Consider the following 26,226-nt stretch of genomic DNA (forward strand, 5'->3'; position numbering starts at 1 on the left):
AGAGACGTTAGAATTTTTTTTTCAGTGTCAGAGTAGTAGACAAATGGAATGCATTAGGAAGTGATGTGGTGGAGGCTGACTCCATACACAGCTTCAAGTGTAGATATGATAGAGCCCAATAGGCTCAGGAACCTGTACACCAGTTGATTGACGGTTGAGAGGCGGGACCAAAGAGCCAAAACTCAACCCCCGCAAACACAACTAGGCGAGTACTTGTTATAATCTATTCCTTCGTTAAAACTAATTTCATAATAATCTATTTGAAAACAGAACAATTAACATATACTTGTGTGAGTCACTGATCAACACAAGTTCATCTGCTGAAGCCTCAAGATATTTAGATTCTTTACCAAATTTCAATAATAACCAAATTATATCAGGAATTATATCACATGTTTACCAGTAATTACGATCTAATTACCAAATTATCAGTTATAATAGGTCTTCTAAATTTAATAGTTATAACTTATCTTATGTTATGATTGCACTATACATGCAATGAAATATGAAGAACAGATGACGCGAAGTGTATGATTTGAGGTACAAAATGATTGATGCCAACAGGAGCAAAACGCTGATAGAGCAGGACCCGTGCTGCAACACGGCTCACAGAGACCGGGTCAGACCGGGTCACTTGCAGCAAGAGCAGGACCCGTGCTGCAACAAGGCTCACAGAGACCGGGTCAGGTCAGGTCACAGGTACTTACATGACCTTGTCGTTGCTGCGGTCGTATCGGGAGATCATGACGGTACAAGCGCCGCAGCCGCCCTCGCCGCACCCAAGCTTCGTGCCGCATAGCCGCACTCTCCCTGCGTCAAGGAATATACACACACAAATATGCCTAAGAGAAACGCTCAAATTTTCAACCCGAGTCAGCAGAGTCGGCATTCGATCCCCGATGGTACAAGCGATTGAGCATCGTTCCTTTACCTCATATTCCAGTTCCATATCCTCACATCCTCCCTCCACACAAGTTCTATGACATGACGACAATCTTCCTGTCGACGAGCACAGGAGACCAGCGGCTTGTCGAAGGTCCCCACCCCCCCCATTTGCCTTTATGAACTATATATATCAATACGATGGATTTTTTAAATTTATTTTCTACCCTATATCCATCCTATGGGTGGCAGTGGGCCCGGTATACCCATCCTATGGGTGGCAGTGGGCCCGGTATACCCATCCTATGGGTGGCAGTGGGCCCGGTATACCCATCCTATTGGTGGGAGTGGGCCCGGTATACCCAACATATGGGTGGCAGTAGGCCCATACCCATCCCGATAGAAGGAACCGAGCTCCAAAATTTATTTAGGTAAGTAACAATCTTTATAAGTTAGCTACACAGTTGAATATAACTATATACCAATAGTCTTTAATAGCACAATTGGTGCAAGAAACTTGTCCACAACAGTCTCTAAGCTGAATAATTTATAGCTGTATGAAGGCTGATAATTTCTTAAAATATAGAAACGAGACGACTATTGCTTCGAATTCTGGGAATGTTTTCAGTTAGCCCTTCCTCTTAAATTATAGTACATACACAAGACTATTTAGTCGTACGAACAAAAATTCATTGTTATACCTCAAACGTTCACGTTTTCTGTGGTTGAATTAGCCCGAAATGTAGCTTAAGAAAATGGAAATTAAAGCAAAGTACCTAATCTAACCTGTCCAACAAATCCTAGGCCTAATAATCTATCTTAGGCCTAATAGAGTACATATATTGGTTACACTAGACATAGGAATGTTAAAGTTTGGTATATTTGTTCGTACTCTCTGCAAACTAACAGCATCAAACTAAATCACTGTTGGCTGCAACAGTCCATTCTTGTACGTCTGACTAAATAGTTTCATTAAATACCATCACTGAGGACGAGTTGCCCGGGGCTGAGGTATATCAAGAAGCGGCCAGCCAGGACTGGTGAGGAGGCTGTGGTGTAACCAGATCTTTCCCCCAACCGGTTGATCAACGACATCCTATATATCCATGTCTGGCCACTCCTGGTTGTAGAATCTTCTTCCCAAGGTAACCATGGCTATATTTTACAGTTTCACTTATTCTTCATTTCACTGTAACAAAGGATACGTTTGTTGCGAAGGTAACTGAGAAGCGTCCACTCAGGGTCCACGCTGGAGTCCTCCACCTGAAATGTACAAGAATTGTTATTCCTCATTGAAGGGGCCAGTTAGTAGTAGCAGTAATGGAGTATATATGCAGGTATACTTGAGGGTATACCTCAAGTATACCTGCATGGTGAGGGTGAGGGCCATCAGGGATGTAATGAGGACCTAAACAGTGGTAACCATGCAGATATATCCTCCCCCCACAACCCCTTATAGTATAGTTATCTCCCCCTCAAGCATACATCCTCTTGCACCCCATTAGTGATGAAGCCTGCCAAGAGGACATTGTATATCTTTTACAAAACATGCATTTTTTTTGGGTGGTATATGTTTTGTACCAATGTTAACGGTACATGTTTAGCCACTGTGTGTCACATCTTTAATGGTACATTATGCATTGTTTTACCAATAAAAAACATATATATTGCTTTTCAAGTTATTTCAATTAATGTCAACAAATATAAGTTTGATTTACACTGAAGAACTGTTCAGTCCAGTTACACTTGTGAAAAATAAGGTTAGTAGGTGACGCATTATGTATTCGATTTCCAGCCAAAATTTGAATCAGAATTATATACTCTTTTAGTGATTATAATGAAATTTTTTTTTAATTATAACTCCAGTACAGGCAGGAAGTCTAATACACGATGCGCCATCTATTAACGGAGTTCCGAATTAGCAGGTGATGCTCACCGTGTGTGTTCTACAACGGTTGGGCACCCTTCCTTTCACCTGATGCCTCTTTTCACCAAGTAAATAAATAGGTACCTGGGAGTTGGGCAACTATTGTGGGGGTTACATCTTAGGGAGGGTCAGTAGTTGACCTTAGGTGGGTAAAAAGAAGGGGAAACCTCAGTAAACCCAAGTAGAGGTTCCCCATCCTCCCTTCCCCCCCCAAAACTCACCCCCTCCCCATCCACACATTCTACCCCTTCTCTATATGACCAGGTTCTTCAATTACATCAATTGTGATCCATCCTGCACACTGACGGCCCTCGCCGCCGCCGCTCAGTTTGTTGAGTTGGTCATGGTACCCATGACAGCCGTCAACACAAACTTCTGGAGCATTATTCCGACTTTTCGAAGTGTTATCCAAATCATACAATCAGAAAATGAAGAAACGACGACATTTCGGTCCGTCCTGGACCATTGTTACAAGACTTGATAGGGGTCCAGGACGGACCGACACGTCGTCGTCGTCGTCTTCTGATATATGGTTTGGACGTATTGTATGGACCCTTTTTACAAGACTTGATAGGGGTCCAGGACGGACCGACACGTCGTCGTCGTCGTCTTCTGATATATGGTTTGGACGTATTGTATGGACCCTTTTTACAAGACTTGATAGGGGTCCAGGACGGACCGACACGTCGTCGTCTTCTGATATATGGTTTGGACGTATTGTATGGACCCTTTTTACAAGACTTGATAGGGGTCCAGGACGGGCCGACACGTCGTCGTCGTCGTCTTCTGATATATGGTTTGGACGTATCTTCAGCTCCGTTGTTGTGACTCCTCGTCTGTATTTCAAGTGCTGTGTCATGAATGGTCATGCTAAGATCCTGTGAGAGGGAGCAAACATACTGTGACGACTATATTAACGTCGTCTGTTGGGGGGGGGGGGAAACGAACACGCCTTGCAGCGAATACATCAGCCCATCCTCCTGTTTTGGTCGTACTTATAGCAACGATGAGGACCATAGCATATATACCGACCTACAACGAAAGTTTAGAAAGTAGAAATCTGAACTATTGAGTTGGACAAACTGGAGAACTATTTTTGACTTGTGCTGCTTTTGACTAACCTAACCTTCCTAGGCTTAATACACTACATCTGAAGGCCTTATATAGTACATGTGTGTGCTATACTAGGTCTAGGAATATTTAAGTTCGTTTTTCAGCTTCATGCATTTTAAAAATCCCGTACTAGTCAGTATACTACTATGTAAAAGCTAAGTTCGTACGAATTCGTGACTATCGACGATCGTCACAATATGTACTAAACAGAAGGATGGGCTGCCAGCACACACTTTTTTTTTTTTGAGATATACAAGAGTTGTTACATTCTTGTACAGCCACTAGTACACGTAGCGTTTCGGGCAAGTCCTTAATCCTATGGTCCCTGGAATACGATCCCCTGCCGCGAAGAATCTTTTTTTCATCCAAGTACACATTTTACTGTTGCGTTAAACAGAGGCTACAGTTAAGGAATTGCGCCCAGTAAATCCTCCCCGGCCATGATACGAACCCATGACATAGCGCTCGCGGAACGCCAGGCGAGTGTCTTACCACTACACCACGGAGACTTACCACTACACCACGGAGACATAGACAAAACATGTTTGGGGAGCCTACAGGAGTCACAATCAAGGCCCCTTCTAAGCACGTAGCCCACTCAGCAACTATGCAAAACAACTTCCAGTGCCCTCGATCAGAGCACAGGCCAGCCGACGCTGCCCCCACACTCAGGGCGCACCAGGAGTCCACCAACCCCAGGGCTTGGCCAGCCTCAGGGCTTGGCCAAGCTGGCGCCGGACACCGTCTCTCCGTGATTAAAAGTATCAACACGAGACAGAACACGAAACAATGGGTATAAATTGGATAAGTTTAGATTTAGGAAAGACATGGGTAAATACTGCTTCAGTAACAGGGTTGTTGATTTGTGGAACCAATTACCGCGTAACGTGCTGGAGGTGGGGTCCCTCGATTGTTTCAAGCGCAGGTTGGACAAGTATATGAGTGGGATTGGGTGGTTATAAATAGGAGCTGCCTCGTATGGGCCAATAGGCCTTCTGCAGTTGCCTTTGTTCTTATGTTCCGAAGAACCGGACAGAAAAGAAAACCAAACAGTCTATCCACTTCGCTGTGACCCCCCAGGCGACAAGTGCGCCCCCTTCCTTCCCCAAGACGCATTAATAAATTTTAACAATAATATTAACTTTTAATAAAGTAATATATTAAAGTTTCACGTATACCTGTAGTTAGGCATTGATTAGGTTAGGGGTAGATTCTGTTGGACATTTACAGCGTTGCGATTCGAACAGAGGTCATCAGCAAAGCACTGTTCGAGAAGTGATCGAACGTAATCAGTTGAGTCGTGAATAAACCGATTTCCGAATACGCAGTGCGTCTTTGGGTTCGGCCGCTGGATGGAATGGACTTGGTCTGAGGACGGGTTGTGTGTGTAACGCGCTTCATTCATAAACAGAGGGAGGGGGGGGCAGGAGCAGCTAGATTAACGAGTAGTTAACCTTAGTTGATGAGGACGGAGCGAGAACAAATGCGTAAAAGATCCAACGTGCTCAAGCGAGCATCCAAGGGATGACTTAACTAAACCTTTTGACATTCCCCGACCCCACATATGCGTAGAAACGAGCAGAAACCCCAACAAACATGCTGTGAATCCCATCTCTTGATAAGTGCATGAGCCAGTGTTTACGGAAGTACCCAGAGCGCCCTACTGGGTATGCACGAGACGAGGCTTCATGGGGGTAGTGGTGGAGAGGGTTGAAGACCTTGACTGGACAAGTTTTTTTTTTTACCGCCTGCGCCCCTGCCAGCCGTCGTGAGGTTGTAATACATAGTCTGGCCTTTCACTCGCAACACTCTTGTGCAGTAACTTAAGCGATGGGTGTATAACGAAAGTTATACGAGAGCATTAATACGAGTATTCATAACGAGACGCTTCGTGTCCTGGTTAGTGGTGGTGGTCCGGTAGTTTCATGCGACGCTTTTGGCTCACTACTGGCAACCTTGCGCCACTCGCCTGGTTGTACTTCTCTAGTTGTACTCGTCTAGCTGTGCTCATAAGGTTGTATTCATCTAGATGTACTCATCTGGTTGTACTCACCTTGCTGTATACACCTCTTTGTACTTGAAGGGAATGAGCAGCTGTTCGTAAACCCCGCCACTCAACTGTTGGGTTACCATATCTCCAGTTAAAACTTGTGTGTGTGTGTAGAGGTCCCACCTCTTGGCACATTCCTGTTAACTACTCTGACACTGAACAACATTTCTAACGTCTCATTGACTCATTTGTGTACTAAGTTTCGATCTTGTTTACTAGCCGTGTTAAATCATTTTGTCCTTATCTATCCTGTCAATTCATCTGAGAATTTTAAAGGTGGCTAGCCATGCCTTAACTCTACCGTCTTCCAGTAACGAGAGGTTCAATTCCGGCAACTTTTCCTCGCAACTCTCACCTGTGGCGTCATTAAGACGTCATAATATTCGTGGCAATAAAGGTTTTAGATCCTAGGAGACATAATTGGATATCCACATCAGAATTTCTCATAACCCGAGCAACAGAAAACGTGTTATCCGCCAGAAAGACGAATCTGAGCGGGAATCCCGTACCGGAGTTCCCAATTTCCGGTCATGACACAAATCTCGGAAAATATGGAGACGTCGGAAACGCAAGATGGTTTGTTACCAGCCGTACGAGGCCTCTTGACAGGTCTTAGAAACAAGTAAACAACTTGAGAGTCTCGTCACGTTAGCGTCAGCGTGACGTTGATAATGTTGAAGTAAACAATGAGTGCCTCGAGTTAAGTCCAAGTCTCACGATTCCCCAAGTAACGGCGAAACTGCGTTTAGTAGACGCAGTATCCAGGAGCAACGTCGAATCAACGCCACTCTTGGAGATACCAGGTGTCCACTAGGTATCTTGTACTTTTCCCAGTGGGCATAATACCCAAAAGTGGCGTTAGTTTGACGTTTAATCCAAACGCTATTTCAACGTTGCAATGATTCTACGTCTCGCTACAATAATCACCATCATGAATGAGAGCTGCAGTGAAACAGCTGACTGTTGTAGACTGACTTATAAGGTCTACAATTGCACAGTCAGGTGTATATAGTTGCTCAAGATTGTCGCGTGAGGACGACAAGGCTATTGGGTCAGCGGTGGTTAAGCCCTTGCACCTACACCACTTTCCTTTTACCATTATATCTATGTCGTCTAGTTAACCAGGCCTTTCACTCATTAATTGGGACATTCTCTACACTTTCTGGACATTAAAATAATTGAGAACCAAAAAATATAAACTTAGGACTATAATAGGCAAAAAAATTGTATCAATTCGTAAGGAAATAAATTAGTTTGTCTTTACGGCGCAGTAACATGTCGGAGGACCTACGCACGACTGGGGGGGGACAGGTTGTACCCATATCTTGATAATGCTACACTACCACCTAGCCCCTTCTATCCATCACACGAACGACTAGGAATTGATCAACCTCACGGCTTACCTTCTTTCCATTCACGAAAAACACCAAGGTGCCGCTCGACGCCGCGTTTTCCCCCATGACAAACTGGTAACAATAATCTCCCGAAACTGATGACCAATGAAAGAGGTAAAAAGACGACTAACACAAGCGTGGAGAGGACCAGAGCGAGCGTCCTCACCCTCTCACGTCTCTCAGACAACTGACCCTCTCCCAATACTCCAGGGTTGCCAGTTCCAAATTACTGAAAGTAGCGAGCTGATGGACTAAAAAGTAGCGAATTTGTAATAAGAGTAGCGCAATAAATATATATAATCTCATTGATTTTTTGCCGCCAGAGGTAGATAGTTCATTAAGCATCCTCTATTCAACCATTGAGGGGTAGTTTATTGTGCACCCCATAGTCCGACCAGTTGTGTAAGCAGACCCCGACCAGTTGTGTAAGCAGACCCCGACCAGTTGTGTAACCAGTAAATCTAGCATGAACGAACCGAACAAAACCTGTAAAACACAACCATGCACGAACCGAAGCCCGATCATGCACAACCCTTAGCCCGAGTGACACCCCCGGAGCCCGACCAGTTAAGTAACCGGAGCCCGACCAGTTAAGTAACCAGACCCCGACCAGTTGTGTAACCAAAGCCCCACTGGTTGTGTAACCACAAGCCTAGAATGAACGAACCGAACAAACAACAACTGAAGCACAACAATGCAGGTACCGAAGCCCGACCATGCACAACCCGAAGCCCGACCATGCACAACCCGAAGCCCGACCATGCACAACCCGAAGCCCAAGTGACACCCCCATAGCCCGACCAGTTGTGTAACTAGACCCCGACCAGTTGTGTGACCGTAAACCTAGCATGAACGAACCGAACAAACAACATCTGAAGCACAACCATGCACGAACCGAAGCCCGACCATGCACAACCCTTAGCCCAAGTGACACCCCCGGAGCCCGACCAGTTGTGTAACCGGAGCCCGACCAGTTGTGTAACCGAAGCCCCACCAGTTGTGTAACCGGACCCCGACCAGTTGTGTAACCGAAGCCCCACCAGTTGTGTAACCGGACCCCGACCAGTTGTGTAACTGCAAGCCTAGCATGAACGAACCGAAGCCCGACGAGTTGTGTAACTGGAACCCGACCAGTTGAGTAACTGGAACCTGACCTGTTGAGTAACTGGAGCCCGACCTGTTGAGTAACTGGAACCCGACCAGTTGAGTAACTGGAACCCGACCAGTTGAGTAACTGGAACCCGACCAGTTTAACTGGAACCCGACCAGTTTAACTGGAACCCGACCAGTTTAACTGGAACCCGACCAGTTGCGTAACCAGACCCCGACCAGTTGCGTAACCAGACCCCGACCAGTTGCGTAACCAGACCCCGACCAGTTGTGTAACCGCAAGCCTAGCATGAACGAACCGACCAAACATCATCTGAAGCACAACTATGCACGAACCGAAGCCCGATCATGCACAACCCTTAGCCCAAGTGACACCCCCGGAGCCCGACCAGTTAAGTAACCGGAGCCCGACCAGTTATTTAACCGGAGCCCGACCAGTTAGTTAACCGGAGCCCGACCAGTTGTGTAACCGAAGCCCCACCAGTTGTGTAACCGGACCCCGACCAGTTGTGTAACCTCAAGCCTAGCGAGTATACATCTTATCCCACCTCCACCAAGCTCAACAAACAGCCCCAGAGTCCAACCAAACTCCATTCCTAGCTCTGCCAAACAAACACTCCCTTAGCCCTACCTAAAACCCTCCACTTGCCCTAGAAAGCAACTATGGCGCCATAGCAAACAAAAATTGAGCTCTGTACGAAAAAAGAAACCCGGATTTCTAGCAAACATACAACCATGGACGCCTAGCAAACAAACCTGGAGCACTAGAACACAAACAACCCCTGGAGTACAACCATGCACGAATCGGAGCCCGACCACGAACAACTAGAAGCCCAACAAGTCACACCCCCGGAGCCCGACCAGTTGTGTAATCGCAAGCCTAACAAGCAAATATCTCACCCAACCTCCCACCAATGTGCTAAGTGGGGTGCCACAGCGGTCCATTTTGAGACCAACCCTTTTTGTCAAACATCAATGACAGATGAGAATATTACAAACCACATCAAATTTACAGATGACACTAAGATCTATGGTAAACTGGGAAGTGAAAGCCATATTGAAACCGTACATTGAGTTCTACATGAACTCCACAAATGGTCAGATGACTTTTTAATGTCGATAAATGCAAGACCTTGCATATGGGGCAAAACAATCCACGTCACATCTACCAAATTGACAGCACTACCTTTCAATAGGTAGATGAAGAAAAGCACCTTAGAGTTAGAATCCATCATGTGAGGCACAACTACCAAATCATCAACATTATCTTGGAGTCAGAATCCACCAATCACTGACAGTTGTACAACAAGTGGGAACGGCAGTGAAAAGCAAACCAAACCCTGGGAATAATCATGCGTTCCTTTACCTTCAAGGAAAAGAAAGTAGACCTTCAATTGTATAAGTTCCTGGTACGCCCCCACATGAATTATTGCACCCAGGCATGGAGACATCTTCAGAAAGACATAGCTGCTCTGGAGCCATGTCTTACCAGAGCTATGGAGTAATGTCTTACGACAAAAATCATACCATAGTCATCTCTCGTATCAGGAACGGTTGAGGGCCACAGGGCTAACACCACCACAAACCAGGCATAACAGGGCGGACTTCATAGAAACCTTTAAAATACTAAACAATTTGGAGGATGTCGACCAAAAACAATGTCTTCTAAAGTTCAGATGTTACGCGAACAAGGAGCAACAGGTTCAAACTCAAGCCAGAATGTTGGACAGGAAACAGATGTTTTTTTTACCCATAGGGTTGTAAACCCGCGGAACCGCCTACCCGCCGAAGTCGTAAACGCCGAAAGTCTTATGAGTTTTAAAATACAGCTGGAAAAGATTAGGACAAATGGGGGGCCCTTTGACAAGCCGCCGGATTTCTGTCCTCATCTAGGCCACTAGTGTTAGTGGCCCTCGGGTAAATTCAGTTCCTGGAGAGGTGTCCCCGCTCCTTCCTGTTGGGAAATTGTTCATCTATTCCAGTATTTGTACACAGAACTGTTGCTTGTCACTAAACTTAGTTTTAAAACTATTAACGCGCGCTTCCGTGAAACGCTGGGACCCACTACGCATAGTTGCGGGGTGCGCGAAAGTGTTAACTTGATGAAATAATATTACCTAATACGCGAGAATAATTCTGAATACGCAGCATGATAAAATTGACGAACGCGGGTCGGGCGGCGGCGCAGGCGAGCCTGGCCTGAGGACAGGCAACTGTGAATGCTTCACCCGCCACATACTTCAAGTGCAAATAATTACCAACAGAACCTAAATACCGAACCTACTATACGCCTAATTAAACAGAATATAAAATTAATTTATACGCGATAAAAACTATTTTTAATACACAGTACGTGAAAGTCGATAATAAATGACTTAATAAAAATAAATCCTTAACTGTAGCCTCTGTTTAACGCAACAGTAAAATGTGTACTTGGTTGTAACAACGATTCTTCGCGGCAGGGGATCGTATTCCAGGGACCTGCCCGAAACGCTACGCGTACTAGTGGCTCTACAAGAATGTAACAATTCTTGTATATATCTAAAAAAAAAAAAAAGCGTCTTGGGAAGGGGGGGGGCTAGACTGCCGCGTTAACGAGCCTAGCCTGACGACGGGGTGGTTTAACACTATGGGGAAGTGCATTCTACATAATATCCTACCCATATAATGTTGGCAAATCAAGATCCTCAAAATCTTCCACAATATCCGAGAGAGGGACAGACTATTTAGCATTAGTGTAATACAAACTTTTGAATACTACAGAACCCCGATGAAAAAAAAAATACGGAATGACCCTCGAAGACATTACAAAAATTTCAATGTTATAATAGCGAACAAATGTATAATGCATTAAGCATTGTAGGTGGAGGTAGACTATATATTCATGTGTACCTCCCAACTGCTCAGATAGCAAAAAAAAAAAAAAGTATCAGCCTTACCTACACGGGAGCGACATACTCACGCCGCCGCTGCTTCCTGACGACTGACCGGGTCGCCGTCAGTGACCCCGTAGCGTCCAACCGACCCAGAGACCCCCTGCCTAAAATTATTTGAACGCCATATTGAAATTCCAAGCGTATATAGCGTCAAGATTGTGTAAATTAATATTTATATGCATTATAGGCCTTTCTAAAGTAATTTATAGATTTGAATATCATATATTGTTTAACAAACGAATTATTTAGGTTAATATTTTAATTATGCCAGATACAAGTCTCAGCGCACACAGGAAGATTCGTTATCGGATTTTTTATATTTTTTTATTTAAGAACTCTTTTTATATAAAAAAAAAGAGTTCTTAAATTCTTGTAAAGCCACTAGCATGCATAGTGTTTCAGGCAGGTCCTTAATATTAATATTTTTCCCCGGAAAACGACCCGGCTAATCGTTTAACAACCAATTCTCTGCCGGGTAAACAGTTAAGGATTGTCGGCCGGTCAAGCCTTCCCGGCCGGCAGGTCACAGCGCTGGCGAAGAGCCTGTCGCATGCTTACCACTGCGCCACAGAGACTGCTCCGTGGCGTAGTGGAATTTTGAATTCCAGGATTATTTAATTAGCTAAGATTTACCTGAATTTACCAGAGGGGTCGCTATCTCTCAGTGAGGATAGGAAGCTGGCGGCTTGTCAAAAGTCCCCTATATCTGGCCGAAACGCTGCGCGTACTAGTGGCTTTATAAGAATGTAAATACCACGCTATGTATCCTCACAAACCCAATGTACCTTCTTGTATATAAATAAATAAATAATATTTGCCCTGGTGATTTTATCGAGCAATGTTTAATCATTTACGGCTTCGTCGGGTAGGTGGTTCCATGGTTTCCCTGAATTTACTCGAGGGCGGCCCTCGGGCAAATTCAGGCATCTCTCTCTAGTGGTGGCGACGAGGACAGGAAGGTTGTCGATCTGGCTTGTCGAAGGCCCCTCCCATTTGTTTTGGGGATTTTATCAAGCAATGTTTTGGTATTTACGACATCGGCGGGTATGCGTTTCCACAACGTTATAATTCTATGGGTGAAAACTAATATTTTCCATTCTTCAGTGTGACTTGTTGAGCTCGAAGCCATTGCTCCTTATTCGTCTTACATCTAGCCTTTTGAAGAAGTGTCCTGGGTTAATATCTTCCAAATTGTTCAGTAATTTAAAAGTTTTGCTGAGAGCATCCCTGTCATGTCTGGTCCCTGTGGCCCTCAACCGTTCCCGGTATGAAAGTTGACTTAGTTCGGAAAAGATTTTAGTCGCCCGGTGTTGAACTTTCTCCAAATCAGATATGTGTCTTTCTGAAGCGTTGGAGCGGAAAGAGTGTCTTGGTTGATTGATGAAGATTAGGCCACCCAAGAGGTGGCACGGGCATGAATAGCCCGTAAGTGGAAGATTTTTTTTGGAGTGAATGTGATCTTTGGTCGTGAAAGGATATACTTGCGTGTTGTGCTCGCATTTAAATCGTCAGTCTGTGGCTGCTATCGCGGGGGTCTATGTTTGTGTTCCATCTGACTATAAACAATCATCATTGAGTTTCGTAATACATTAATAGCCCAAATTAGCACATCTTGCTTTTAAATTAGCCCAAATTAGCACATCTTGCTTTTAAATTAGCCCAAAAAGTAGCAAGTAGCGAAATTAAACATTTGGGAGCGCGGGGCTCTCAAAAGTAGCCCAATTCGCTACTTATAGCCCAATCTGGCAGCGCTACATTGGCTGGGACACACTCCATCGCTCACTCGGAGCAAGTACATGGTTACATAGGTGCCCAGGTGTATACATTGGTACCCAGGTGTATACACAGGCACCCGGGTGTTAGGCCGCCCACAACAGCTGCCTAAAACCCGGGTACCTATTTGCTGCTAGGTGAACCAACTTGTAGCCACTGCCCCCCTCTCCTCCCCCCCCCAATGTATTGTGAGGCGATAAGGTGAACTATAATTTGTAACTATTAATATCTAAGATACATTTTTTTATCATTTATTTTTACTACATTCTTTAAATACATCTCCCCACCCCCCCTTTCCAAGGACGCAATGTTAAATTTTAACGTATTGTGTATTAAGAATACGTTTGTTTTCATTTATATATTAACGTTCTATGTATAGTTAGGCATAGGTTAAGTTCGATTTTTAGGTTCTGTTGTCGATTATTTTGTGTGTGAAGTACATCTTGAGGTTATCTTGAGATGATTTCGGGGCTTTAGTGTCCCCGCGGCCCGGTCCTCGACCAGGCCTCCACCCCCAGGAAGCAGCCCGTGACAGCTGACTAACACCCAGGTACCTATTTACTGCTAGGTAACAGGGGCATAGGGTGAAAGAAACTTTGCTCATTGTTTCTCGCCGGCGCCTGGGATCGAACCCAGGACCACAGGATCACAAGTCCAGTGTGCTGTCCGCTCGGCCGACCGGCTCCCTCCTACATGGGTGAAGCCTTTATCAACCCGGCCTCAGATCAAGTCCATTCCATCCAGCGGTCGACCCTAAAGATGTATTCATCAATGTTAACATGTTATTCATTCAAAATAGTGATCTTCTCAAATATAAATTAATATTATAATATAGCAGCATATATAGGCATATTTAGGGACAATTTTGTTGTTACTCGTCTGCGTTTCTCTCACTCCAGTGAGAGAATATTTTTCTCTCACTACAGTGAGAGAGAAGTATTCATAAGCAGGCGATGAGTCACAATAACGTGGCTGAAGTATGTTGACCAGACCACACACTAGAAATTGAAGGAACGACGACGTTTCGGTCCGTCCTGGACCATTCTCAAGTCGATTGGGAATGGTCCAGGACGGACCGAAACGTCGTCGTTCCTTCAATTTCTAGTGTGTGGTCTGGTCAACAAGTGTTCATAAGCCTGAGAGACAAGAGCAGTGACACAGAAGTCTGTTTAAGGCTTGTCTAATCACACATTGTTGCTGCTTAAGATAAGATTACGTGATGACCTGGTGATCGTGCCTCACAAGTATTCAAAAAGGGAGCCAACAGCAGCTGAGAACTATGCTGAGAGAGAAGTGGTAGATGACTATACCAAAGGATTAATTGATTGATTAAGATTAAGCCACCCAAAAGGTGGCACGGGCATGAATAGCCCGTAAATGGTGGCCCTTTGGAGCCATTACCAGTATCAAGAGCTGATACTGGAGATCTGTGGAGGTGCGACTGCACCCTACGAAGATTGTTGTTGTTGTTGTTAAGAGATTCAGCTACTCGGAACAAGTTCCAAGTAGCACGGGCTATGGTGAGCCCGTAACTTACCTGGCACAGGAGCGGGGCAAGTAGCATGGGCTATGGTGAGCCCGTAGTGGACTTACCTGGCACAGGAGCGGTGTTGTCCCCTACGGAGAGGTCCTGACCTCTGATGTACCAGAGGAGTGATTGATTGATGAAGATTAAACCACCCAAGAGGTGGCACGGGCATGAATAACCCGTAATCTAGAGGACTGTTGCTGTTGTTGTTTTATATTCAGCTCATCCAAGTGGTCGGGCACCATTCCTTCCCCCCCCCCCCCGTCCTATCCCAAATCCTTATCCTGACTCCAAGTGCTATCAAGTCGTAATGGCTTGGTGTTTTCCCCTAATAATTAAAATAAAATTAACTACATTTAGATTCAGCTACTTGGAACAAAACGTTCCAAGCAGCACGGGCTATGGAGAGCCCGTTGTGGACTTACCTTTCACAGAAGATGTGCTGTAAGAGAGGGCCTGAAGACGTGAGAGTACATACTATCGGTGTATTTACATTCTTGTACAGCCACAAGCACACATATAGTGTTTTCAGCAGAATCCATTAACCCCCGATTGTTATTTTTAGCGTGACGACCCATGTAAACAAGTCTTGTTGTCGACCTACTTGCGATTCTGGCGCATTTTGTTGGCCCCACAAAGCAGGGCACCGCTCCAGTGTCAGGTAAGTCCACTACGGGCTCACCATAGCCCGTGCTACTTGCCCCGCTCCTGTGCCAGGTAAGTTACGGGCTCACCATAGCCCGGGCTACTTGCCCCGCTCCTGTGCCAGGTAAGTCCACTACGGGCTCACCATAGCCCGTGCTACTTGCCCCGCTCCTGTGCCAGGTAAGTCACGGGCTCACCATAGCCCGTGCTACTTGTCCCGCTCCTGTGCCAGGTAAGTCCACTACGGGCTCACCATAGCCCGTGCTACTTGCCCCGCTCCTGTGCCAGGTAAGTCCACTACGGGCTCACCATAGCCCGTGCTACTTGCCCCGCTCCTGTGCTAGGTAAGTTACGGGCTCACCATAGCCCGTGCTACTTGGAACTTGTTCCGAATAGCTGAATCTATAACAACAACAACATGTTGGCCCCACAGGACTAGCAACACTGCAAGCTACACATGACAGGACCGAACGCGTCGAAACTTTTATAATGCCGAAAAAATTTGCAGGGGTATGGCAGGCGAGGAGTCACAATAACGTGGCTAAAGTATGTTGCCCAGACCACACACTAGAAGGGTGAAGGGACGACGACGTTTCGGTCCGTCCTGGACCATTCTCAAGTCGATTGTGTATAGATTGCAGGGGTATTGATGTAGAAAACTTCGTTAACCATGTGATGATTTTGGGGCTCAATGTCCCCTCGGCCCGGTCCCCGACCTCCTACTGAGGGGGGGAGGGGGTTAAAAGGTCAGATGTAAAACAAATAGCGATCAATGGTTCCCAGCTCGACAAGCCACAATGTAGGAGAGAAAACGGATTTTTGTTTACCCTTTGGGTTATAAGGTCGTGGAACCGCCTACCCGTCGAAGGTGTAAATGCCAATACACTGATAAATTTCTAGATCCAGCCCGTTAAAACCACCAGAACAAACAAGGGGTGACCTTTAACAAGCCGTTGACTTCATATCTTTGTCGTGGCCACTAGAAAGAGAGATCGAGTAGCCCTTAGATAAATTTCTAATCTAGTGGAATTTCTCCTCAAGAGATTTTTTGACTAGGAGTTTCAGGTGGTAGGGAAGGGAATTTTCAGGGGACAGCGTCAAACCATTACGGCTATATAGCACTGGGAAGGGGTCAGGATAAGGATGTGGGATGGGACGGGGGGGAAGGAATGGTGCCCAACCACTTGTGGACGGTCGGGGACTGAACGCCGACCTATATGAAGCGAGACCGTCGCTCTACCGTCCAGCCCAAGTGGTGGTTGGACTGTTTCAGGTGGAAGACACAGTTCATTACGATTTTGGATCGAATACCATTTACACCTGAAGCTTTCAATTCCTTTAATTTCTTAATTTAGATTCCTGATTGTTTCTCTCGTTGTAGGAATAGTCATTAATTCATTCTCTTCACCTGCTTCAAAAAATTGTGTGGGTATTGGTCGTAATCTTTCTAGTGAGAACATGAATAATGTAATATATTCATTCAGAATATTGGCTGCCATTTTTTAAATTGTCAATTATAACTTGTTTAATTTACCACTAATGGGATCTCTGTTAAAGCGACTCCACAATAAACACTCAAAGCCTATAAATTATACTGATTTAGTTGTATACTCGAAATAATAATAATAATATTTGGTTCATGAAATATACTATAAAGGAACATGTTACATAAATTTAAATTTTAAATTTTGCCTCGAGGGGCGAGTTTATTGGGCAGCGCCACTCATCTTGTGAGTGGACATACCGCCATAGCAGCAATCACAACACTCCCCAATAGGAGGAAAACCCGCTGGGTTGTTCATCCTGTCACTTGTACCTAGACACAGCTGGGACTTGCTTAACTGTCTCAAGTAAACATGTGTAACTACTGAGCAATCAAATAGGATTAAAAAATGACCTAAAGAATAGTTGTTCAACGTCATCGCTGCTCAAAAAATTATGAGGATACCTATAGCCAATGTGATGAGTGTGTCGAATAGAGTAGGCTGTGTCAAGCACCTTAACTCCTCCTTAACCAGCACCTTAACACCTCCTTAACCTTATCCAACACCTTAACCAGACTCCTGTGGAAGGAATAAGTAGGGGTGTTGTGGGGTGACAATTGAGGAGTCTTATGGAGTCCCAAGAATGAGGGGGTAAGTCCCATGGGTAGGAATCAGGGGGGAAGGGGGGAACTTGAGGAGGGAAAGAATAGGGAGATCAGTGGTGAGAGTCCTGCAAAATAATATACGAGAAGGGAAGGCTTGGTAAAGCCTTCTTATAAAGAAGGAGGGAAAGTCTTCCTTCTTACTTATAAAGGTAAGAAGGGAAGGCTTGTATAACTTTAGTAAAAGGTATTCGCATTAGGAGTATTTGAAGTCCACCACAAGCTCAACATAACCCGTGCTACATAGAGTTCTTATTAGGAGTAGCTAAATCTAAAGCAAAAAACAACAGGAGTATTTGGAGCTTCCTTGAGCAACTAAAGTTAAATTTTTGATGCTTGGATGAAATATGAGACCACTTGGGCTGGACGATATAGAGCGACGGTCTTGCTTCATGCAAAAATTGGTGTTCAATCCCCTCGACCGTCCACAAGTGGTTGGGCACCATTCCTTCCCCCCCGTCCCATCCCAAATCCTTATCCTGACCTCTTCCCAGTGCTATATAGTCGTAATAGTGTAGAGCTTTCCCCTGAATTACCTTCCCTTCTTTACGAAACTAAGTTTTAAAATCCAACTAGAAAAGATCATCAAGGAAAATGGGGGCAGGGGGACCTTCGACAAGCCGCCAGCTTCCTGTCCTCCCCAGGCCACTATTGTTAGTGGCACTCAAGTAAATTCAGGAACGTGGGGCACTGGGGCTCTCACTAATACTCACTATGTACTCCCATAGTTGTGCTTGCGCGGGTTGAGCTTTGGCTCTTTGGTTCCAGCATGTGTAGCATGACAAAGGAACGCATCGCTGAGACATGCAGACTGGTTTTTCTATATGCATATACTTAATAAAAGGGTCAGGATCATGTTATTGTGAATCCCATCACATTGGGCTGCAAGAACATAAATTAATGCCCTTGTGAAGCTTGCAGTAAATGAAGGCAATGATGAACAGTAGAGAACGGCTGCTAGCGCACAAGTACAATAGCGTACGTGTTACTTCTGATGTCATTTTTGTTAATTAACATTAAATATTCGACGTTGATCTTTAATACAAATTGTTAATATGCTCCGTTAATTGTTATACTCCATAATAGGAGCATAACCCCAAAACCGGCCACTGTCATGTGCTTTGTGCGTTCCATCATGTTTGTGGTCGTTGGGATGCGTTTAATGTTTGTTCTTACGAAGCCCAGAATTATGTCTATCACATCACTTAACTGCACTTAATGAATGCCTGTAAAGTAGAGACGATTTTAGCTGTTAATATAGCCTTATATTGTGGTTTTAATTGTAACCGATCATTTGTAAACGGAACGTACAAATCTGGTGTTCGAAATGGGCAAAATATATGTATGTTCGATCCGTCTTGTATACCAAGTGACGTAGTCCGGATTAAAGTCCGTGACAGGTGTAGGGACCCGTCCACGCCTCACTATGGGCACGGCCGACCGTCTCGCGAAATGGACAGAGAGGTGGACGGAGGGCAACACCAAATGGCACATCAGGGATGTCAACTACTCCTTAGTACACCACGGCGCCTTACTGCTGCCTTCAGGTCCCCGGCGGGTCCTGGTGCCCCTCTGTGGCAAGACTGTCGACCTCCGGTGGTAAGTATGGCCCCCAGGAGGCGTGTGTCTTGTTAGACGGGCTCCCAGGAGGCCAGTGTCTCGAGAGGGACGGCCCCCGTCTCGAGAGAGGGTCGGCCCCGTCTCGAGAGAGGGTCGGCCCCCGTTTCGAGAGGGTCGGCCCCGAGAGTCGGCCCTGTCTCGAGAGGGTCGGTCCCGTCTCGAGAGGGTCGGCGCCGTCTCGAGAGGGTCGGCGCCGTCTCGAGAGGGTCGGCGCCGTCTCGAGAGGGTCGGCGCCGTCTCGAGAGGGCTGGCCCTGGCTCGAGAGGGTCGGCCCCCGTCTCGAGAGGGCCGGCCCCCGTCTCGAGAGAGGGTCGGCCCCGTCTCGAGAGAGGGTCGGCCCCGTCTCGAGAGAGGGTCGGCCCCGTCTCGAGAGGGGGTCGGCCCCGTCTCGAGAGGGGGTCGGCCCCGTCTCGAGAGAGGGCCGGCCCCCGTCTCGAGAGGGCTGGCCCCCGTCTCGAGAGGGTCGGCCCCCATCTTCTTGCAGATCCTTGTCCTTGTGTCATTTCTTATTGTCAGTGTTATATAATCATACTGGTTTAATTAATGCTTTCTCCTGATAATAACCTTGCCTCGCTTCATGTAACTGGGTACAGGGCATTTTGCGAGTTGTCTTACTCGCCCTCGTGAGACATTTTACTGACTTACAAATGTGACTTACAAATTGCACTAACGTTGAGTTTCTGTAAGAGACGCTTAATAATTTTCCCTGGCTTTATTATGTGGCTTATTTTTTTGCCATTACTAATTTCTTCTGATTCTTGTAATATTTATTGATTGCAGGTTTTATGATGAAGGACATACAGTTGTTGGAATTGAAGCTGTCGAAAAGGGAGTTTTGGAATTTTTTTCCGAGCAGCATCTAGACTATACTACTGAAAATTTGGGTTGGGCAAAACATTTTAAGGTTTGTATAGGCTTCTTTCTCCACTCACGATTAGGAGTCCTGGGTTCAGTTCCCAGGTGGGACAGAAGTGGTTGGGCATGTTTTCCTTCACTTGGTGCCTCTACTCACCTAGCAGTAAATGGGTAATTGGCTATTATAGACAGCTGTTTTACAATATAATACAATACAATTTTATTTAGGTAAGGTATATACATACAATAAATATTTACAAGGATTGTTTGACTTATAGGTATAGCTAGTACATACAATGCCTAAAGCCACTATTACGCAAAGCGTTTCGGGCATGATAAACTTAAATAACAAGCTTAATACTAATTGAGCATAATGAGTAGAATGAAAACAAGAAATGAAAACATAGATGAAAAAGCAGCACAAATACAATTATGTCGACAAACAGCGCTCTTTAAAGAAAAAAACAGACATTGGTTGACAATAGAAGGGTAAGGTAGGTTACAGGGAATTGCAGGGAGTTACAGGGTTTTGGGGTTGCATCCTGGTATCTATTGACCATCCAACCCTATTTGGGAGGGGGAGGGACCATTTACTTATCGTATTTTATTTTGCTTTATTTTTGTAACACATGTATGGATAACTGTGAAAGTATCATAAAAATGCAGTACTGTACTTGGGTATAACGTTAATATCTTCTGGAGCATTAGTTTTATGACTTATTTTGTATCTCCACAGACGAAGGACAACAGGCTACACATGTACTGCTGCGACGTCATGAAAGTAGATGTAACACACTTGGGCAAGTTTGATGCTGTGTGGGACAGAGGTTCACTTGTTGCTTTATATGAAGAAGACAGAAAAAGGTAACCCCTTTATGGTTTTGTTTCCTTTTGTTAATCACTAGAATTCTTCACACTAAAGTCTTTGACCCCAAATTTGAAAGTGGCTTTTACAGAAAGGTTGACAGGAATATTAACAATGCATTTGGAGCGGGTATATTATTGGGATAATCTACTCGCTACAAGTGGTTAAAGTTTAGTTAAAAGAAAAAAAAAGGTTTAATATAGTGAAATACAGTACTACTTTCTGAACCAGTATCTCGTATGCTTTCTTGAGCAAGGGAGTGATTGGGACCACCAAACCAGTGGCCCCCATACCTGAATCATTTGATCTTCTCTCGAGGTCTGAAAAGGGTCTTTGGTAATCATTTTTTTTTTCAGAAGTAAATGCTGGGGGATGGGAGACAATGGTAAGCTTATCTTGAGCATTGCTAGGGGGACCAGTCTAGTACCCTGGGACTAATATAAGAAATGTAAGTTCTTTGAGTACTAGGAATGCTTGAGGGCCACAGGACTAATAGCACTGCAAGCTAGACATGAAAAGGTTGATTTCATATTAAACGTTTTAAAATGCTGAACAATTTGGGGGATATTGATCTAGACTAATTCTTTAAAAGGTAAAATGTAACTTATACAAGGACCAACAGCTTCAAGCTTAGCAAGCCACAATGTAGGACAAAATAAGAGATGCTTTTTCTCCCATATGGTTATAAACCTTTGGAACTACCTGCCCTTTGAAGCTGTAAATACCTAAACATTGCTGCAATTAAAAATCCAGCTGGATATAACTGTCGGGAAAATGGAGGACTTTTGTCAAGCTACAAGTTTCCTTCCCTCGTTGCCTTATGCGTTTGTGTTCTCGTATTGTTCATTTTGTTCTCGTATTGTTCAAATTTTGTTCATATATTATTCTTGCTTTTGAAACAATAATATCGTATTGGTGTATTTAAACTAAGACAAATACTCATTTTAAATATGTTACCAACACCATGAAACATTGCAGTTTTAATTTTTCTCTGAATTACAATCCTCCTTGAGTGCCCCTTTATGAAAAATTATCATCAGAAAGAATAATTAGAATAATTAACTCGGGCTGTATAACAGTTTGGTCTTCAATATGGCATTTATTGATCTAATTATAACGAGTAATTTTTTTAATTTTGCAGTTATGCCCAGATAATAAAATCACTTCTGGCACCAGATTTTCGCTACTTGCTGAATGTTACTCAGTATACACCAAATGAACGCTTTAGTGGACCTCCTGGGAATGTTCCAACTGAACTCGTGGAGCAGCTTTATGGTATGTGTAAGAAAGTGCAAAGTTTCCTACCTTTCCTCATAGTTCTCTTTATATTAGTAGGGAAATGTTTGAACCCCACTAGCTGATGAGTTAGTGCTTGCTTGGTCAATCACATGGCTTAGCTTTCATGTAGTTTGCCATGTAATTGAGAAATGTAGTAACATTTTTAATATCCAAATTATATTGTTCCAGACCAAATCCGAATTTACAGGGATTCTATATTTCTGTATTTATTTGTCAGTCACCAAATTTTCCAGATTTTACTTATAATTATTGAGGTGATACACATTTCAGAATATGCAAACATACAAGTAATATACAAATACAATAATGATTTGTGTTATAAAATAATTATGCATTAACAATACAAAATGTTGGTCTACTCACTTTTTTTTGTTGAACATTCTAGTGTTGATAACCCAGAAGCAGCAAAATGCAGTTATATCACACTTTTTTTTCAGGAACAGGAAGCCTGTGTAGTTTTGAAAGTACTTCAGGCTTGTATCTAGGTTCCTTCTGCCTCCCCATCTCCCATCCAAGGTAGAACGACTAACACTTCCCAGGATGGAACCCCAATTGCCTAATTCCTTGGTACTTATTTACTGCTAGGTGAAGACAGGCATTACATCAACTGCTCCTGCTGTTCTGTCCTTTCTGAATGCTATCCTGGGAGATGGAGTTTCTCTTCAATAATGTCCTCTCGTCCCTATGTTTCATTGATGCCTATGATGTCGGTATTCTCAGCCTCAGCACACAGTGCATTAAATTTATTTACTAGGCTTATGACATTTGTGTATAAGCAATTTAACCCCTGCACTGCGCACCTGGTTTCGGCAAAAACTTCTTGGGGCAATTGTCAAGGACATATTCTAGTTGTTTACATAAATATTCAGGTAAATTTAATGTCAAAATGCTTCCAAACTCTACTATTTTCATTTAAAAACACAGAGTAATGAAAACATTAAAAAACATTAAAATATAGCCTAATTAAAAAAAAAAATAGCACAACTCTCAGAGCGCCTAAAGGCGCTTTGCGCAGTGCAGGGGTTAAACTCCTAATGTTGTTTCTAGGGAAGCTGAAGGATTCCTCCTTCATTCTGCACATTACTATTCTGTGCATTGTCATTCTGGTTGTGTGCCTGCTTGTTGTCCGAGATATACAGTAAAGGGTTAGTTCTGCCTGGCTAAGTGAAGAACAACATCCTTTCCTCCATCTCCTGATCTTTAGCTTTGCATACCTGGAGAGGGTTTTGAGAGTTCTACTCCCCGAGCCCGGCCTGAGGGCAGGCATACTTTATATTATTTGTTTATTAACAAAGCTAATCGGTTAATTACAAGAGTTTTACAGTTAATTTATCGAATTCCTGTTTGGCAACCATGATAATTATATTAAACAGTTTTCACATACTGTATTCCTATATAGGAAATGGGTATAAAAACCACTCGAGTACTTGCATGAATTATCCAGACGCCTGGTATGTGCCATAAGGTTTTCGGTAGTATAATTGAATTTGTTCTCGACTCGCAGTTGGGAATGGTGCGCATCCCTGGTAGGACAAAAATGGCTGGGCACATTTCTTTTCACCGAATGCCTCTGTTCACAGAGCAGTAGATACCCGTGAGTTGGGTAACTGTTGTGGGGGTTGCATCCTGGGAAGGGTCAGTAGTTTGACCCGGTGTGGGAGGGGAACGGCTTGAATCGAGTAATGTATATACATGAACAGGCTGCCTGTCCCCTGACAAAATTTAAGCAAATTACTGTATTATAATTCCAAACACCTCATTTTTGTAGTTAATACCTCTGCAGGAGTTGTTTGTTCAACATCCATTTTTGTGTTTTATAGAATGTTTCCTTTCTATTCCATCATAAATTTTCCAATAAACTTGTAATTTTAGTCCACCATAAATGTTAGCTGTAAATATTCAATAACTAGCAATTGTACCCTAAGGAAATTGAATCTTGTAAATATGTACAGTATAAGTCATTGGCATTAAATTTTATGTACTGGTTTGCTTGTAAGTAATTTATCTATTGTAGCTATACTCTTGAGAAATTCTCACATTCTTTAGTTTTTAATCACAAATGGCATTACAGTTTCAATAACAATCTTCAGATGCATCTGCCAAGTGTGTGGATTTATTTCAAAAGTTTAAAAATATATATATATTTAGTTACAGGTACTGTACTTGAGTTATGTGTCAGAATTAAGGTATTAAAAATTCCTCTTCCACTAACATTTATGCTTTTTCAGGTGATACATGCAAGTTGGAGCTATTGGAAACTGTCAATTGGCCTTCAGACGATGATCGAATATGTAAGTGGGGCTTGACATACATGGTTGAAGTTGTGCTTTTGCTCACTCCAAAGAGTTAACTTTTGTTGGACTTCTGATCTGTACAAAAATTGACATGATTTTGTTGGGCTATTGTTCATTATACTGCCATATCACCTCTTGGATGATATGGCAGTATACTTTCCACAAGATTTTGTGGAAGTTTGTTGTGTACAAAGTATATTGAATAGCATATAAACCTCACTAAACTAATAAACAGACATAATGTTTATAATTAAGATGTCTGGAACTGAACAAGATGCAGAAATTCCTCGGGTATTCCTTCAGTGTTTGATAAATGATCTATAGTGAATAAAGCTTAGGAAAAAGTATAATAAATGGTTTGTTTCACTAACAATTTGTCCATTCCATTTGTAATGTACTAGTGGCAAGAAAGTTTAATTTCTGATTTAGCATTTACAAGCAGTTGAACTCTGTACCAAGTATACTTTCATATTTTAAATATGCACTTGAAAGTCAAAGTTAAGAAAGTTGCAGTTCCAAATATGGCTTGGATATTGCACTTTATCTTTGCAGTTACACATTAATTTTATTTCTGAACCATGTCCAGTTGGCCAAGTGGACAGCACACTGGACTTGTGATCCTGTGGTCCTGGGTTCGATTCCAGGCGCCGGCGAGAAACAATGGGCAGAGTTTCTTTCACCCTATGCCCCTGTTACCTAGCAGTAAAATAGGTACCTGGGTGTTAGTCAGCTGTCATGGGCTGCTTCCTGGGGGTGGAGGCCTGGTCGAGGACCGGACCGCGGGGACACTAAAGCCCCGAAATCATCTCAAGATAACCTCAAGATGTCTCATTTGGCTTCTTAAGGTAAATTCTGCTGTGCCCTTGGCCTGGAATATAACTTTCAGGCAGTGACATTTTGCCACCACCGCCTCGGGAAATATTTGTAAATAAGTTCTACAGGGTCATGAAAGGCTCTGGAAAGCAATATGATTAGGATAAATTTTCCCTCCTCGCTAACTGTCCCTTCAAGGATAAGCTATTCATGCATAGAATTAACTATTCACAGACAGAGGTAGATTTGCCTACAGCATGACAAATGCCATCTTTTTGCAGTATGAAGTGATTAAATATTGCATCCTGTACCTCGTGACAGGAATGATCGTTTAGGTAATCTTAAGTTAAAAATATTAATCTGGGGAGATCCAAGGCTCCATGGAAAATCTATATGATAGGGCATTTAAGATAAAAGTTGCTAATTAATGTGTCTCCTTTTTGCTAACCAGAGAAAGTCCAGTGTTAACTTTCCATTCACTTGGGCTCTAGGAGACTCGAACCACAGACCCCATGCATGTGAGGCCGAAGCTCTACCGACCGAGCTATTGCTAACCATGAATGGATCGTTTATTTCCACGGAAGTATGGATTCCAGTGTTAACTGGGAAGTGTGTCTGTTTTGTATTCCAACATATAAGTTTGGTGTTAAATGTTCCGATTCGTCTAGACAACAGACGAACCAGCCCCGCTAGTTATTCACTCGCACTCCGAGGACCCCATTCTCGATGCTCGTGTGCCATACATGGAACCTTCTCTGGGATTCGTGATGTGTCTATGTCAAGAGTCATTACACCGACATCACAAGTAACCCCCCCCCAAACCTGGCGAGGTTGAGTGGTACGTTTTCTGGGTTTTCAGGCTTCTCGCCCTATGGGGGTGAGAACTTAAATTTAGTTTCTTATAGCCAAAAGACTTTCCTCTGAGGCACCATTGTGACTGCATCAGCAGGCAGCCAATGGCCATCCCCTTTGCTCT

General features: G+C 43.8%; 2 protein-coding genes across 4 annotated transcripts in view; one reads left to right on the plus strand and one right to left on the minus strand.

Annotated features, from left to right (window-relative positions):
* Positions 1-11,434, minus strand: part of LOC123764494 (xanthine dehydrogenase/oxidase) — a 33,610-nt gene extending 22,176 nt beyond the window's left edge. The window contains exons 1-3 of one of the 3 annotated variants that reach the window (XM_069314502.1): positions 11,416-11,434; positions 2,088-2,145; positions 708-804 (exon numbers count right to left, since the gene is read on the minus strand). In XM_069314502.1, coding sequence (XP_069170603.1) covers positions 708-745 — 38 coding nt within the window. In that variant the 5' untranslated portion in view covers positions 746-804; positions 2,088-2,145; positions 11,416-11,434. Of the gene's footprint in view, positions 1-707; positions 805-2,087; positions 2,146-7,375; positions 7,568-11,415 lie in introns of those variants that run through there. The other 2 variants (XM_045752377.2, XM_045752375.2) reach the window with 2 other exon arrangements.
* A 7,433-nt stretch (positions 11,435-18,867) lies between these two features.
* On the plus strand, positions 18,868-24,791 carry LOC123764495 (thiopurine S-methyltransferase). Its single transcript, XM_045752378.2, has 5 exons — positions 18,868-19,103; positions 19,905-20,028; positions 20,716-20,843; positions 21,986-22,119; positions 24,372-24,791. The coding sequence occupies exons 1-5, from the start codon at positions 18,931-18,933 to the stop codon at positions 24,491-24,493; spliced, it is 681 nt and encodes a 226-aa protein (XP_045608334.1). The 5' UTR covers positions 18,868-18,930; the 3' UTR covers positions 24,494-24,791.
* The last annotated feature ends 1,435 nt before the right edge of the window (positions 24,792-26,226 follow it).

Source organism: Procambarus clarkii, chromosome 79, assembly GCF_040958095.1.
Source record: "Procambarus clarkii isolate CNS0578487 chromosome 79, FALCON_Pclarkii_2.0, whole genome shotgun sequence".
Classification (NCBI taxonomy): Eukaryota; Metazoa; Arthropoda; class Malacostraca; order Decapoda; family Cambaridae; genus Procambarus; species Procambarus clarkii.